The sequence below is a fragment of the Artemia franciscana genome, chromosome 10 (genome assembly GCF_032884065.1).
Source record: "Artemia franciscana chromosome 10, ASM3288406v1, whole genome shotgun sequence".
Classification (NCBI taxonomy): domain Eukaryota; kingdom Metazoa; phylum Arthropoda; class Branchiopoda; order Anostraca; family Artemiidae; genus Artemia; species Artemia franciscana.
The window spans coordinates 7,819,049-7,835,975 of NC_088872.1; the positions used below are offsets into that span (position 1 = coordinate 7,819,049).

Below are 16,927 nucleotides of genomic sequence, written 5' to 3' on the forward strand. Positions count from 1 at the left end.
TTGTAGTAGAGCATGTAAAGTTCACGAATTTTTCATCATTATCAGTCAGGAGAAGCTCATTAAGCAAGTTTAACTGCCCTAGTTTCTCTCTTTTACTGTTTTCTAGTATTGGACGTACCCACTGCTTCTCTTTTTTCGTTTCTTAGAGCAATTAGCATTAGCATTTTGCTCGAAAGCAAGTGGTGCTGTGGTGCAGTGGTGCGAAAGTAATTGGCATTAGCATTTTGCTCGAAAGCAAGTGGTGCTGTGGTGCAGCGGTGCGAAAGTAATTTGCATTAGCATTTTTGCTCGAAAGCAAGTGGTGCTGTGGTGCAGTGGTGCGAAAGTAATTGGCATTAGCATTTTGCTCGAAAGCAAGTGGTGCTGTGGTGCAGCGGTGCGAAAGTAATTTGCATTAGCATTTTTGCTCGAAAGCAAGTGGTGCTGTGGTGCAGTGGTGCGAAAGTAATTGGCATTAGCATTTTGCTCGAAAGCAAGTGGTGCTGCGGTTCAGTGGTGCGATTGGCATTAGCATTTTGCTCGAAAGAAAGTGGTGCTCTCGTGCTGTGGTGCAGTGGTGCGAAAGTAATTGGCATTAGCATTTTTGCTCGAAAGCAAGTGGTGCTGTGGTGCAGTTGGGCGAAGGTAATTGGCATTAGCATTTTGCTCGAAAGCAAGTGGTGCTGTGGTGATGTGGTGCAGTGGTGCCAAAGTAATTGGCATTAGCATTTTGCTCGAAAGCAAGTGGTGCTGTGGTGATGTGGTGCAGTGGTGCGAAAGTAATTGGCATTAGCATTTTGCTCGAAAGCAAGTGGTGCTGTGGTGCAGTGATGCGAAAGTAATTGGCATTAGCATTTTGCTCGAAAGCAAGTGGTGCTGTGGTGCAGTTGTGCGAAAGTAATTGGCATTATCATTTTGCTCGAAAGCAAGTGGCGCTGTGGTGCAGTGGTGCGAAAGTAATTGGCATTAGCATTTTGCTCGAAAGCAAGTGGTGCTGTGGTGCAGTGGTGCGAAAGTAATTGGCATTAGTATTCTGCTCGAAAGCAAGTGGTGCTGTGGTGCAGCGGTGCGAAAGTAATTTGCATTAGCATTTTTGCTCGAAAGCAAGTGGTGCTGTGGTGCAGTGGTGCGAAAGTAATTGGCATTAGCATTTTGCTCGAAAGCAAGTGGTGCTGTGGTGCAGCGGTGCGAAAGTAATTTGCATTAGCATTTTTGCTCGAAAGCAAGTGGTGCTGTGGTGAAGTGGTGCGAAAGTAATTGGCATTAGCATTTTGCTCGAAAGCAAGTGGTGCTGCGGTGCAGTGGTGCGATTGGCATTAGCATTTTGCTCGAAATAAGTGGTGCTCTCGTGCTGTGGTGCAGTGGTGCGAAAGTAATTGGCATTAGCATTTTTGCTCGAAAGCAAGTGGTGCTGTGGTGCAGTGGGGCGAAAGTAATTGGCATTAGCATTTTGCTCGAAAGCAAGTGGTGCTGTGGTGCAGTGATGCGAAAGTAATTGGCATTAGCATTTTTGCTCGAAAGCAAGTGGTGCTGTGGTGCAGTGGGGCGAAGGTAATTGGCATTAGCATTTTGCTCGAAAGCAAGTGGTGCTGTGGTGATGTGGTGCAGTGGTGCGAAAGTAATTGGCATCAGCATTTTGCTCGAAAGCAAGTGGTGCTGTGGTGCAGTGATGCGAAAGTAATTGGCATTAGCATTTTGCTCGAAAGCAAGTGGTGCTGTGGTGCAGTGGTGCGAAAGTAATTGGCATTACCATTTTGCTCGAAAGCAAGTGGCGCTGTGGTGCAGTGGTGCGAAAGTAATTGGCATTAGCATTTTGCTCGAAAGCAAGTGGTGCTGTGGTGCAGTGATGCGAAAGTAATTGGCATTAGCATTTTGCTCGAAAGCAAGTGGTGCTGTGGTGCAGTGGTGCGAAAGTAATTGGCATTATCATTTTGCTCGAAAGCAAGTGGCGCTGTGGTGCAGTGGTGCGAAAGTAATTGGCATTAGCATTTTGCTCGAAAGCAAGTGGTGCCGTGGTGCAGTGGTGCGAAAGTAATTGGCATTAGCATTTTGCTCGAAAGCAAGTGGTGCTGTGGTGCAGTGGTGCGAAAGTAATTGGCATTAGTATTCTGCTCGAAAGCAAGTGGTGCTCTGGTGCTGTGGTGCAGTGGTGCGAAAGTAATTGGCATTAGCATTTTTGCTCGAAAGCAAGTGGTGCTGTGGTGCAGTGGGGCGAAGGAAATTGGCATTAGCATTTTGCTCGTAAGCAAGTGGTGCTGTGGTGCAGTGATGCGAAAGTAATTGGCATTAGCATTTTGCTCGAAAGCAAGTGGTGCTGATGCAATAACTAAAACATCATCATCAGAACTATTATTATCCGTCATGTTCAACTTTATTAAACTAACTACCAAGTGCCGAAAGTAGCGTCATTAAAAAGAAGAAAAGGTTCTTTACGGAGTTTTTAATCACTTCAATTTGAAGGAAAAGTAATTTAGTCAGAAGGATTAGCTACATAAAACCGTAAACGTAAACCGTAAGTGTAATTCTTACGCTTTGGTCTGAAACAGCCATTATACTCTATCACAGCCGGCTGAAAGCCAGTTCGAGGTCAGCCAAAGAAACGATGGTCTTATAGCTCATCTGGAGTTCCTCATGGTTTCTTAAATCAAACTTAGCGAAGCGTAAGCACTTACCGTTAACCGAAGTCAATAGACAAGGCAGATTTCCACACTGAGCACCGCTTGGCAGGAGATAAAAGTCAAGTCAAATTTCACTGGTTTAAGAGGTCAGGTGACTTTTACTAAGCTTAGAGTGAATCCGAAAAAATATTTATAAAGTACTTACTTCAATAATTCCTTGCATTATTCTGACCAGAATCACTCCATTAGAGCTGAGTTTGGCAGCACCAGGGATCCACAAATTAAGAAATGCTGACATAGCAATTGCTGAACCAAAAACTCTAGAGTAAGCAAATTTGTATTTACAAGCAAAAATCTTAGGTAGCTACAAATAAATAATCTTAAAATATGAAAATAAAGAAAAGTAAAATGTGTTCTAAACTTAGTCAAGAAAATAGATAAATAGCAATTATAATACATTTTGTACCATAGGTTAAGTTTGATATAACATAAAAGATGGGGTCATAAACGACAAAAAATAGAACCAAACCTAAAATAATAATTTCTGCTTCTGTAGAAGGAGCTAAATAAATTATATTATGAAAGAGCCTAAGCCAATTTAGGTAACTTATAAGCCTAATCCCTAGGGAAGTCCAGAGTTAATCAAGAAATTCAATATGCCTATATTAAGCAATGTTAAAGCGGAGATAATCAACTTGACGATTTTCACATCAGACAAAAAGTCCGATGCCAAGTTTATTTAAATAATTGAGATTTTGTTCTCCCAGTCGCTTCATCGGAATACACCCTATTCTGATTGTAAACCTCCCTTTGACTGCTTTTTTTCCGATTCTGCTAAGAGGTTGAATAAGAGTTTACTGGGGACACTGAGGGGAGGAACATAAATTCTCGAAATAGTAGCCTACCTAGATGGTTTTTATTTCAGGCCAGAAAATGTTAGCATACACCCTTCATATACCAGCAAAACCTATAGATTATGAAAGTTGCCCATATTGTTTGCGCATAGTATAAAATAGTTGGTGGTAGGGACCTGGACGTAAGGAGCGACCCGGCTCAATAGTAACCAAAACTCTAAAAAATGGAATTTTAGTTCCAATAGCTACATCAAAAGAATTGAATTTTTATGATTATTTTAAATATATAAGTTTCATCAAATTTAGTCTCACCCATCAAAAGTTACGAGCCAGAGAAAAATTGCCTTATTTTCAAAAAAAGGGGAAAACACCCCTAATAACTGTAGAATCTTAATGAAAACCACATCATCAGATTCAGCGTATCAGAGAAGTCTACTGTAGAGGTTTCAAACTCCTATCTGCAAAAATGTGGAATTTTGTATTTTTTGCAAGAAGAAAGATCACAGATGCGTGTTTCTTTGTTTTTTTCCGAGGGGTGATCGTATCGACCCAGTGGCTCTAGAATGTCGCAAGTGGGCTAGTTCTAACGGAGATTAAAAGTTCTAGTGCACCTTTTAAGAGGCCAAAGAAATTGGAGGGCAACTAGGCCCCCTCACACCCTTATTTTTCCCAAAGTCACCAGATCAAAATTTTGAGGTAATCATTTTGTTCGGCATAGTCGAAAAATCTAACAACTATGTCTTTGAGGACGACTTAATCCCCCAGAGTCCCCGGGGGACGGTCTGCAAGTTATGAACTTTGCCCATTGTTTACATATAGTATTAGTTATTGGGAAGTATACAGAAGTTTTCAGGGGAATTTTTTCTGATTGGGCGGAGGGAGTTACGTGGGAGCATCTTCCCATGAAGGAGTCTATCAGGGGTAAGAGAATTTCCATGAAGAGGTCGAGAGGTCGGTGAATTTCCATAAAAAAAGTTTATTCAACTGAAAGTAAGGAGCAACATTAAAACTTAAAACAAACAGAAATTATTAAGTATACGAGGGTTTCGTCCCCTCCTCAAAATATCACTCATTACGCAGAAGTATTTTAGTAATTTCAAAAGAGCTATTTATTCTAATTAAACGGCCTTTTCGATTCAGGGGTCATTCTTAAGGAATTGGAACAAAATTCGAACTTTACTGTAAAGAGCGAGGTAATAAAGAGAATTTGAACCCCTCATGCAAGTCATGTAATTTGTAAGTTACGTATATTTATTCCTAATAAAAACATTCGTAAATAAAATTAAAAATTCTAGTGGTCTTTTTAATTAACCAACAAAATTAGATGGCAAATAGGGCCCCTCTTCCGTTCGGAAATTAAATAAAAAAAAAAGTTTTTATAACTGAACGCAAGGAGTGACATCGAAACTTAAAACGAACAGAAATTATTCCGTAAATGAAAGGGGCTGTCCCCTCCTCTACGCCCCGCTCTATATGATAAAGTTTGACTCTGTCTCATAGCTCTACTTTTTAAACAATGAAACAAGAACGTAAAGCGTAAAGAGCTGGGCTTTGAGGAGGAGACAGCCCCTCCTCAACATCCCACCCAAAATAGAGAATCATCAACACAACGCCCCAAATAGAGAATCATCATTTGTAATAGCAAATTTCTGTTTTTGGGTCTTCCTACTGACATAATATATCTGGTTGTGTGAAAACCTGTATGCTTAATCACGTAGCAAGTTAATTTAATCTAACAAACTAATTTTAAAATTTTCGGATTTTTTCATGTTGGAATTGCAACTTTATAATTATTACTCAGGTACCATAAATGTTGTTTTAGTTTACATAATAACCTTAGCGATTCTGAACTGGGTACTTAAATTTTTTTTTTAACTTTCTTATTATGTCTTAAAAAAGACATTTTTGAATGAAGTCCGAGTTCTAGTAATGATTTCTACTAAGATTCAAACTTTTGGCTTTCTTTCTTAAGGTTTTTAAATTATTGTAATCCATTGTCAAAATATATACAAATATGTTTGTGATTACCAGTTATTCGTTCTTTAAAAATTTAATATAAGCATTTCCATGTATGTTAAAAATCTATTGAGCTTAATTGTTAAAAAACAAGTTTTTTTTCAACTGAAAGTGAGGAGTTGTTATTAAACAATAACAAATATACAATTGTTGCTCGTTTAAAGATAAAAGATAATGTCTGGGCTGTGAATCGTTAAAGAAACCTCTAGGCTGCCGCTTGCTATTCTTGACGAAAGCAATGAAAATATCCACATATCTTCGCACATTTTGTTATTTTATGATTTTCTCATCCTCCTTTCTTCAATTTTATTAGAGTTTTTTTTTTCGTTATGATTTTTCAGTTTATTTGTACAGCTATTGTTTAAAATTTATTATAATAATTTATTTGTAAAACTAAAGCAATATTTTATTCTGCTCTGCAATTTTTTGTAAAATAAGTGTGATACACCCTCCCCCTTCACTTTAGACAACCTTAAAAGATGTCTCGAAAAACTTAAAGTTGAAAATAAAGGCCAAGGAAGTGAAGGGTTTGGTAAAAATCTCATGCGTCTAAACTTGGCATTAAGCAATAGTTCAGCCAGTCCTTTGCGGTTTCAAGCCTTCAACGTTCCTCAGGTGGCACTAATTCTACTTTATTTAAATGTTTGTCACATTTAAGTAATTGTAAAATCTATTTTTACGCCTTTAAGATTAAGAGCACATTGAATGTGAGAACTATCTTTGTTGTATTCCCAAGTGCTCTCGGATCCAAGTTAAGTCTTGTAATTAACAATTATTAAAATCAAAATTGGTAAGGCAGTTAAAACCTAAGCAATGTCATGCCATCCATTTTACATTTTGTTGCTGTTCTTGCTTTTGTTCCTTTTTGTGATTAAATTAAAAAAACTATTTTTTTTTAATTGCAAGTAAGGAGCGACATCAAAACTTAAAACGAACAGAAATTGTTCCGTATATGAGAGAGTCCCCTCCTCAACGCCTCGCTCTTTATGCTAAAGTTTGAGTCTTTGTCACAACTCTACTTTTTAAAACAATAAAGTTAAAGGAGCTTGAAACTTCTATAGTTGGGTTCTCTGATACGCTGAATCTGAGGATGTGATTTTCGTTAAGATTCTATTACTTTTAGGGGGTGTTTCCCCCTATTTTCTAAAATAAGGCAAATTTTCTCAGGCTCGTAACTTTTCCATCTAGCCTCTTGTTTTCCATCGATACATATTGCAAGGCAAGCACGTTTCATGTCAAACATTTTGTGACTCACAAAGAAGCATAAAATGCATTCTAAGTTAATATGTTCGAGTTGAGTGTCCTATTGAAGCCTTCGTGAAGTATGGATAAAATATCCGGACAAAGCACTATTTATTAACAAGAAAGATATCAAGGAAGTGTCATCGAATGCAACTTTAGTAAAGGAACAATCAGTGTTCCGCTGATGTGACATTATTAAGATCCTTTATGTTGCTTATTCATCAATATATAATCGTGATGATATTGAAAGTAGAAACTTGCTTGAGATTACTTTTCCGAATTTTTTACGACTACTAAAAATAATCGGCATAACTTGTGAAAAAAAACTATACGCTGAGGAAGTGTGCTATATATATATAAATATATAAATATATATATATATATATATATATATATATATATATATATATATATATATATATATATATATATATAAACATATATATATATATATATATATATATATATATATATATATATATATATATATATATATATATATATATATATGTATATATATATATATGATCCAGATCCCGCTCAAATAACCACCACACGACTTTGACACACCTATAAGTCTTTGTTATACAGCCTTCCATCCTCAGGAGCCTTCAAGCCATATAGACCACCCCGTCATAACTCCGTAGTCACAGCTCCGTAACCCTAAAGCTCCCTACCACATGGCTCCCTAAATACGAAACTCTCTAGACTTATAACTCCCCGCCCATATAGCTTCCCAGAAGTTAAAGTCATAAATAACATCTAAACATTGTTGTAGCAGTAGCTGCCATCTAGTTAATGGCTAAAACAGAATGAAAGATCAAATCCTTGCCCATGCTAATAAAACAAACTGTTTAAAAAAACATGTTTCCAAAGAAATTACTTTGCGTAAAAGATCGTCAATTGAATTGAATTGAAATTTGTAAATATTATTCCGGCTCAACTCAATAGTAATAAGTAATTATGAAAGTAAAATTTTGAAGGTTTAAAAAAGAGCCTGACACTAAGGGTGCATCCAAGATTTTGTTTGAGGGGGAGTTACAATAAAAATATTTTAAAAACGCATCAACATTTTTTTTATATGTATTTTGTTACGTTTTTACGAGTCGGACAAATATTTTTGGTGGGGGAGGGTTTGAACCTCGTTTTCCAGCTCCCTTGACTTATATTGAAACTTTAACATTTCAGTTTCATTAATATTGACGCTTCTTTTTTTCTCCAACACCTTTGGACTGCTGCAAGCCTGTAGGGGGATAATTATGATCCCATTTGAAAAATATATTTTACATCTTAAGCAGCAAATCTAACTTAAGTAGAAACTTAAGAACCAAACTTAAGAAGGAACAGTTAAGCCACACATTTTATGCTTTTTAATAGTAAATAATCGATATTTACTTGAAAAACTGAGAAACCTCCTTTTCACATGATTCTGACATATTTTCAGCTTAATTTTCAATAATAAAAAAAAGCAATTTTAAATATTAAGTTCGGTAGGTAGTTGATTATTAGCTGCTAAATAATAGAAAGGCTTATTCGTATGTATTAGTATGTATAGAAAGGCTAAAAACCGTAGAAATACAGAAGAATAGCAAACCAGAAACTTGACCCCCCCACCACCCTTGAAGTTGAGCTAGCGTGTGCCTGTGACTTTTGACTTCTATATGGCTTTAAATTTTTAAACAAAGACCAAATACTTTTTTTTTACATTTCGAGGCTTTCCTTTTCCTTTTTTTCTGAAAACCCACATTTTTTTTTAAATTTCAACCAGAAATATTTTATACGTCATTTTTCCACTGACGTTATTTAATATTGTTGGTGAAGTGAATCTAGCTATGAACCCCGTCTGTGCTCTTATCTAAGCACAGGTAGCAAGCTCTTTGAAAAATAATTATTTAGAATTTAAACCTTAAACTAAATTTAAAATTTTTAAATCTGACGTAAAAAAGAACTTACTGATTAGCTGGGAGTTTGGATGCCAAGAATCCACCAGGAACTTGTGTTATTATGTATCCCCAGAAAAACGATGAATCCACGAGACCAAATGTTTCAGGGGTCCAATCAAATTCAGGAAGCTTAAATTAAAAAAAAATTATATTAAATTTAAATTAATTATGTTAAATTAAATTTAATTATATTAAATTAAATTTAATTATGTTAAATTAAAAATTAAATTAAAAAAAAATATGAACTAGCACACAAGATGTGATTGCTCAGAATCATTGACTAGTCCTAGCATATTATAGGTATTAAATAGGGACCGCTTTGGCTTAACCCCACAAGGGGATAGAAACCCCACAAAAAGACTTAGAAGGGCTTTAAAAGACTACAAAAGAGTTGAAGTTAGACATATTTTTTTTAGATTCAAAATAGCACGCCTTTGCTTCATTCAAAGGGCTATGGAATCTCATTTCCGAAGAATCGCCCTGTATATAGCTCATGTCCAAGTTTGCACAATGTTAGAGCCACGATTGAAAAGCTTTAGGGGTTGGAGATCGATAAGACAAAAAGAACAGTTCTGTTTCTCGGTACTTTACGACCACTATAGAAACTATAGAAACTGGACAGTTTATTTAAAAACGAATTACCAACCCACTAACAATTGTTCCAAAATCCCAATTCAAGCCAAAGTTACGTATCTTTCGAACATATCTGTATGTGTTCACGTGTCTATATGCTCATTTATTTTACCGAACATAATGATACCGAACACATCTTTAGATTAATTATCCTTTCTTCCGGCTACTCGTCAGGAAAAGGCCAGTTCACAGTGATTTTCTTACTTAACCGAAACTCAGCCTGTTCTGAATTCCCGTAGTAGCTGATACTAGCAATCAACAATTACAATTAACAATTGGTAATTTAAACACAAAAATCAAACTAACACCCTAATCCTTTCATGTATTTGTTTACATCTCTGATGTCCTATAGGTGTTTTTGAAGAACACACTGCCTTTTCCTGACGTACTAATAACAGTTCAAATAGAGATAGATTGTTTTATTAGACAGTGAAAAACAATGACAAAACATTCTGAATGTTTCGACCCAGTATACAGGGACCGTCAACAGCAGATATAATGTGATCGAAATATTCAGAATTTTTTTCATTGTTTTAACACTGTCTAATAAAAGGATTTATCCTTAATTTAACTGTTATTTGTGCCTGATTTCATACAGTGCTTGTTTCTCTTGTCAAACGTAAATTCTTGAGGTCTGACGGGCTCCAGCAGCTCCTCTCAATATTATAATTCTCTTTTGTTCCAGTTTTTCATGTATTATTTGTTTTTCATTCGCAAATTTTCCATATATGGATAAGGTTCGGCTATTAGCCAATCATAAAGTTCTATCAAACAGTTTGTGGTAATGAAGGAGCACCGTGGCTCAATAGTAACCAAAACTCTAAAAAATGAAATTTTGATATCCATAAATGTATCAAAAGAATGGATTATTATGCTGATTTCAAATATATAAATTTTATTAAGTTTAATTTTATCCATCAAAGGCTGCGAGCATGAAAAAATTTGCCTGGTTTTCGAAAAAAGGGGAGAACACCCCCTAAAAGTCATAGTGTATAAATAAAAATCCCACCGTCACATTTAGCGCAACAGAGAACCGTACTGCAGAGGTTTCAAGCTCCTATCTGCAAAAATGTGGAATTTCGTAGTTTTTGCCAGAAGAAAGATCACGGATGCGTGTTTATTTGTTTTTTGTTTGTTTGTTTTTCCCAGGGGTGATTATATCGACCTATTGGTCCTAGAACATCGTGAGAGGGCTCATTCGAACAGAAATTAAAACTTTTAGTGTTAATATTTTGTTACTATTTCCTTTTTTACTAGTTTACTAGTTTTGGTTACTTGTTACTATTTTTGATTTATATAAATGACCTTCCGAGGTGTTTACTACAAGATAGCAGCTTAGCAGTAATTTTTGCAGATGATACGGCAGTGACAGTAAAAGCTAAAACCCCATCTTTGTTGGTTAAAAAAATGGTGACAACAATAAATACTTTGCATGTAACTACATAGCTCCGAACTTTTCTAAGACTGAATTCATGATTTTAGGGCGGTCACAGAGGGCGGTCACCATAGAAGAATTAATCGTAAATCAAAGTAGGATAAAGGAGTAAATTCATTTCGTTATCTTGGGAATGTTTTCCCTGAGCTTTTATCTTTCCGTAAGCATTCTGATTGTTTGAAATTGGAACTTTGGGGACACTTTTGGGAACTTTTGGGAGCAGTGGGGGAATTTGCCAGAATTCGTATACAAAATTCTTTTTATAGGTCTTGCTTTATCTTTTCCATCTTGATTTTACGCGTGAGCTGGTCAAGGGTAATTGTCCGGTGTAAATTTTCACCGAGATTGAATTGTCTAGAGCAGTGGTACACAAAATTATTTAGACACTATACCCCTTTTTATCCACAGTACTTTTAAGGTACCTCTTGTCATTTACCGGTACTAACTAAACTATACCTAAAATATAAATAAAATTGCCTGTTCTAGAGCTAAAGGGTTGTTTAGTTGTTTTTGTTGGCCGACCGCGTACCCCCTAAAACTTGTTACATACCCCCAAGGGTACACTATTACCATTTGAGAACCACTGGTCTAGACGGTGTTTCCGTGGGGGGGGGTGTCTCCGTGAGGTTGGGGCCAGATTTGCTGATAGTATTTGAAAACGATCAGAAAATAAATAAAAAAACAAGTTTTTCAGCTGAAATTAATCAGGAACATTAAAACTTAAAACGAACAGAAATTATTACGTATATTAAGGGGGCTGCCCCCTCCTCAACACCTCGCTCTTTACGCTAAAGTTTTAATTTTGTTCCAATTCTTTAAAGATTGACTTCTGAAACACAACGGCCGTCTAATTAGAACAATAAGCTTTTTTAAAAGTACTAAAAATCTAAAAATAGAGGTGTTGAGGAGGGGGAAGCCCCCTTCATATATGTTATAATTTGTGCGCTTAAACAAGTATTTAAGCACCAAAAGCAGCGAAAATGAAATATTAGTTTTTGAATTGGTTACGTGAAAACATTTACCACCATATTTGTCTCTGTGCATATGCAGTTTTGGTTGTGGTGGGTGCGAAATTTTGAAAAAGAGAAACGTGGGTGAAAAATCAGAAAAAGTTAGCTGGAAACATATGACAACAAGTAGCTTGGTTGCTTTAGCTTTCCTTTGTGGGTTTAGTTGTTTTCGGGAAGTTAAGAGATTGTTAATGTTTGAGTTTTGACGGACAAAATGCATTGTCAAACTTAGTTATTTAATTTTTTGCTTATTTATTTTCAAGGCTCCACTAGACAACACTGACAGACATGTGGCGCTGTCTGATAAACTCAATAAGTTTCGAACAGCCGAAAGGTAAATCTTGGAAAGTTGTAGAGCTAAAGGTATGACTAATCTCAAAATGGGTCCCGGGGTAAAACTAAGCTTTTAATTTTTATTTCTCCTGTATTTTACAGTCTATTGGCTTCAGCCAATAGCTAGCATTGTTCATAATCGGAAAGTAGATGTTACTTATTAGTGAAATTTTTAATTGATGCGTATAAGAAATTTATATAGAGACTGTAAAAACTAATTAAGGATTCAAGGTTAGTTTTTAGATTCATTGTTGTTTAATGTTGTTTTGAATACAAAAATTTGTGCACATTTCAAAATACTTTAATTTTTCTTGCAGTCCACCACCAGTTAAAGCGTTTTTTTACTGTTATTTTACTGTTAGAGATACTAATTATTTCTTCCAAGAAAACAATTATGCAGTAAAATTCATTTTTATATTATTACCCCTTATACTGAATTATCCGATGGTACTTAGAAGAAATAATTAATATCTCTCGCCACTTACTCAGGCCCTTGGACGATAAGAATGGACTCTAGCCGTCAGCCAGAAATAACATTCTCGGGCTTTCGGCTATCATAAACATACCCTAAGATCACGTCCCACTACTAATTATATTACTAATCACTATTATACCATAGAGGGCTAAGACAAATTTTCCCAGCCTAAATCAAGAAAAATGAATAGATCCCATTAATTCATTTCATTACTAAACTTAGGTTTACCACATGTTAAGACGAGTCCATAGTTGCATTCATCGCTTCCAAACGTGACAATGTTACCAAAGTTCCTTGTCATCATTAAGTCATGCTGTTCCCTGGTGTGTCTTAGAGTAATTACTTTACTAGTTCATTAATAAATTCAAATCAACAAATATTATGGCCAATGAACACATCTGGTATTCATAAAGGCTTTTAAGTAAATTGGGAACAGAAGCCTCTGGCTTCTTCTAAGATAGCCTGCTAATGCTTTTATTCTCCAGCGTTTCAATGTTCTAACAGTTTTTTCTTTTGAAGAAAGAAAGGTCAATATCGGAAAATTCTTACAATGCTGGGAAGTCTTTATCATGGCTGCAGCATTAGCTGTAACGTTAAAGCAAACCGCAACCCATGGTAGCGGGAATTTAAAATCGGATTAGCCCCCTTCAACTATCCCTTTTTTCCCCAAAGATATCCAAACAAAATTTTGAGATAGCCGTTTGGTTTATTATACTTAAAAGGCCCAATAAATATGCATCAGGGCATATGGTCCCACAAGCCCTAGGGAAAGGAATGTAAGTTGCAATTTGTCCATCGTTTACAGATAGTAGTTGTTATTGGAAAACATAAGGACATTTTTCGCGGAGGGATTTTCCACGGAGGAATTTTCAGGGGAAGTCTTCGTAGCAGATTTTTTGGGGGAGACTAATGAGCAGTAAGAATTTCCTGGGAGTGGGGGGAACGCATACCACAATAATTATTATTGTCCATACTAGCGTCTACTTTGTATAAATTAAAAGTATTTTTTAGGAACGAACGCACCACCATGTTGAACTATGGTCTTTGTAGCTGGGAAACTGAAGATTTAATTTTTCGACAAGTCTAAATAAAAACTCCCATTTTGCTGTGGGGTATTTTCTTTCCCTACCTTATAGTTAAGTACGAAAAAACAAATTGGCATATATGCATATATTTAACTTTCTACATTTTTAACTAAACTATACTCACTTTGTTTTGAATACAGTACTGTGAATATAAATATAGAAACTATACTAAAAAGAGAAAAAAAGAAAGGAAAATAAAAAAAATTACTTACCCCTGTGAGAGTCTCATTAGATACCATTTGCACTTTTGCTACACCCATATTACATCGAATACCAAAGGAAATTGAAAAACCTTAAAAAAATATTTGCTTAACTTTTATTTCTAATTAAGTCTTATTAATGTCATTCAGGAGTTTTTCTGCTATCCTATATTCTTTGTTCTCTGTGGGGGGAATTTATTTTGATGTATTATGACTTCTTCATCGGCTTGTTTGATTATCTGGAGATGCTAATTTGCAGCCTCAATGCAATTCCAGATTCTGCGGCGGCTAAGATCGAACTCTTAATATTGGGTCCCATATTACCGAGAAAGATCAATGCCACCGTGTTACCACACTGTTTGGTGCATTATGGTGATTTTCAATCACTATTTGTCAATCACAATTGCAGTCTACTTTTTATTTGTTTGAGACCATATTCCAGATGGAGATTATTTATTTGTGAGTCGAGTGGTTTGGACCCACTCACTATGTACATTATAACCAGCAACTTAATTGATTTCTGACCGTATTCCTATATTAATTTCTATCAACAAATCAACTGACATCATTTTTATATAATCTTAATAAGGGCTTATGCCAGATTTGCCTCTCATTCACTCGGACTATCTATCTTGACTTTTTCTACAATTAGCCACTACTTAATTATAATTCAAAATCAATGTCCGTTGATTTTGAATTAAAAATCAAGTAGTTGTAGCCAGATGTCTTAGAATCATTTAAAAATGAGTGAGGTATTCAGGGGTAGCAATCCTCCTCATATACGTAGTAATTTCTGTTCGTTTTAAGTTTTAATCTTCTCCTTACTTTCAGTCGAAAAAACTTGTTTTTTAAAAATTTAATTGTAGATAGAAGCGGGAAATGTCCCCCTTTGGGCTTTTACGAGATGTCGAATTTTATTATCAAATTTTGAACAAGGATATACATATCATTTTTAGGGAGTGTCTACTATGCCGATTTTTAATGGGTATAGTTTCTGCCAATTAAAACTAAAAAAGAAATTTTTTTTTCAGGTTTGAACAGGACATAAACATCAAGTTCTAAATGTATATTCTTTCACCGGATTAGCGCTTTTTAAAGTTTCTATTCGTATCGGCGTTTTTATACACTTTGACGCACATTATGATGTTCTTTCCATTTGAAATATGAGCATTGGCACCGGTAAAATATCTTTTCTTGTTAGAGTGATTTAGATTCTAGCCTATTCCCTCCTTTAAATTTAAAAAAAGCTACAGGTGAAAAGAGCGAGAGAAGAGAGAGAGAGAGAGAGAGAGAGAGAGAGAGAGAGAGAGAGAGAGAGAGAGAGAGAGAGAGAGAGAGAGAGAGAGAGAGAGAGAGAGAGAGAGAGAGAGAGAGAGAGAGAGAGAGGGAGAGAGAGAGAGAGAGAGTGAGAAAGAGAGAAAACTAGTCATAAAACACTATGGTTTGCAACCCCGGCTTTTGTAAAAAACGCAGTTAAAATGTTGTCCATTCACTTGGTTTAACTCCTTTTTTAAAAATTCATTCCACTTTTGTTTTTCATCATCATTCTTTTGATAAGAACACAATAATTTACCCCATCCTGTTACAATTCTTTTATCCATCCCTAGCTGTATCATTACGATAAATGTCTTTTTTTTTTAAATTATGACCGCGTTTCTATCAGTGATAGTTAAGAGCCAGTTCCTAAAATAAAAATTCATGCATCAAACAACCTGACAACCTGACTTTCCCCCAGGGGTAATAAATTTTCTGGTGAAAATCTAAAAGCATCCCAGAGATATTTAGCGATAAGGGGAAATTGAACATGCACCAGCATTGCTGGAATTCGTAACCTGTGACAGGGATAGACTACCTTTTAACAGCTATGTCCTAGATTGCTTCACTTGGAGAATGAAACCGCTATGAAGAAACACGTTTTCATGATGGAACGATTTGATATGCAGTTCGAAGTGAAAGCATAGTTGTACAAATAATACTATAAATGTAGGTTTATAGAGCACAGGGAGAGTAGACAGCTCAATCGCAAATGTACACACGAATTTATACCACGGGAGGGAATGATTTCCAGAAGAAATATACTAAATTCGTAAATAAGATGAAAAAACAAATTTTGTCTGTCAAAACACTACGCCCAAAGTTCGTCAGTTAGCCCAGTTTGGACCAAAATAAAACTTCACGCAACAAAACAGTAAAAACGGGCAGTTTAGTCTGACGTTATACTAACCCTCACTTAAAAAAGAAAGGGAAATTAAATCAAGTCCTTTCAATAAAAATTTCGGAGTGGGGTTTAATATACATCAATAAATTATTAGGTATTATATTTATAGCTTACCTAGAGAGTAGGGGAAATTAGGACAAAACATATTCTCAAGAGAAGCAACCTTGTACCATTTCTTTGCACACAATCAAGTGAATGCAATCTTTATTTTCTTAAGTCCCGTCCATACTCGCAAGATGGCTTGGAGCCACTCTTTTTGACAGGGCCCACACCAGGATTCGATACGAAGATCTGTCTTTTCCTCTTCTGGAGAGTTGTTGATGTGATTCTTGTCGAAGTTGTGAATCGACTGCTTTCGTAATTGGGGCTATATCTTTAGAGAGGGCATAAGCCATGGCTCGATATGAAGATCTGTCTTGTGTTGCTCTGGAGAGTTGTACGCTGGGCTTGCGGCTGAAGTTGTCAATCCACCACTTCCGTGGTCTTCCTCAAGGTCACTATCCTTCAATCTTTCCTTCGAGTGCTATCTTCGGGGAAGGGTTCGAAAGTTGTTGGAGAGGATTTAGTTGTCTTAGGATTATTTTATGCTGTTACTTGTGATCCCATTAGAGTGAGATCCCTCTCAAAACAATGAAGACAAATAAAGCACGTATATGTGAAGCAATAAGTACAATATTTCGTCTTTTTGCAGTTGGGGATTTTAAATTCTTTGAAGGGGTTCTTCAGGATCCAGAAAATTTATAATAAATTTCCATAGAATTTAATCTATATTTTGGATGTTCTTGTTTGTGACCTTGCTTATATTATTAAATTAAATGCCCGACTGTTAATGTTACACATTCATAACCAGAAACAATTGGATATTCTTAGTATTATAGCTATGTAT

General features: G+C 35.8%; 1 protein-coding gene across 1 annotated transcript in view; it reads right to left on the reverse strand.

The window, feature by feature from the left end:
• LOC136031730 (vesicular glutamate transporter 1-like) overlaps window positions 1–13,915 on the reverse strand; it is a gene marked incomplete at its 5' end in the record, with an annotated part of 404,579 nt that extends 390,664 nt beyond the window's left edge. Inside the window, 3 exon segments of the mRNA XM_065711437.1 lie at window positions 2,803–2,917; window positions 8,663–8,781; window positions 13,836–13,915. Coding sequence (XP_065567509.1) covers window positions 2,803–2,917; window positions 8,663–8,781; window positions 13,836–13,915 — 314 coding nt within the window.
• Between the last annotated feature and the right edge of the window lie 3,012 nt (window positions 13,916–16,927).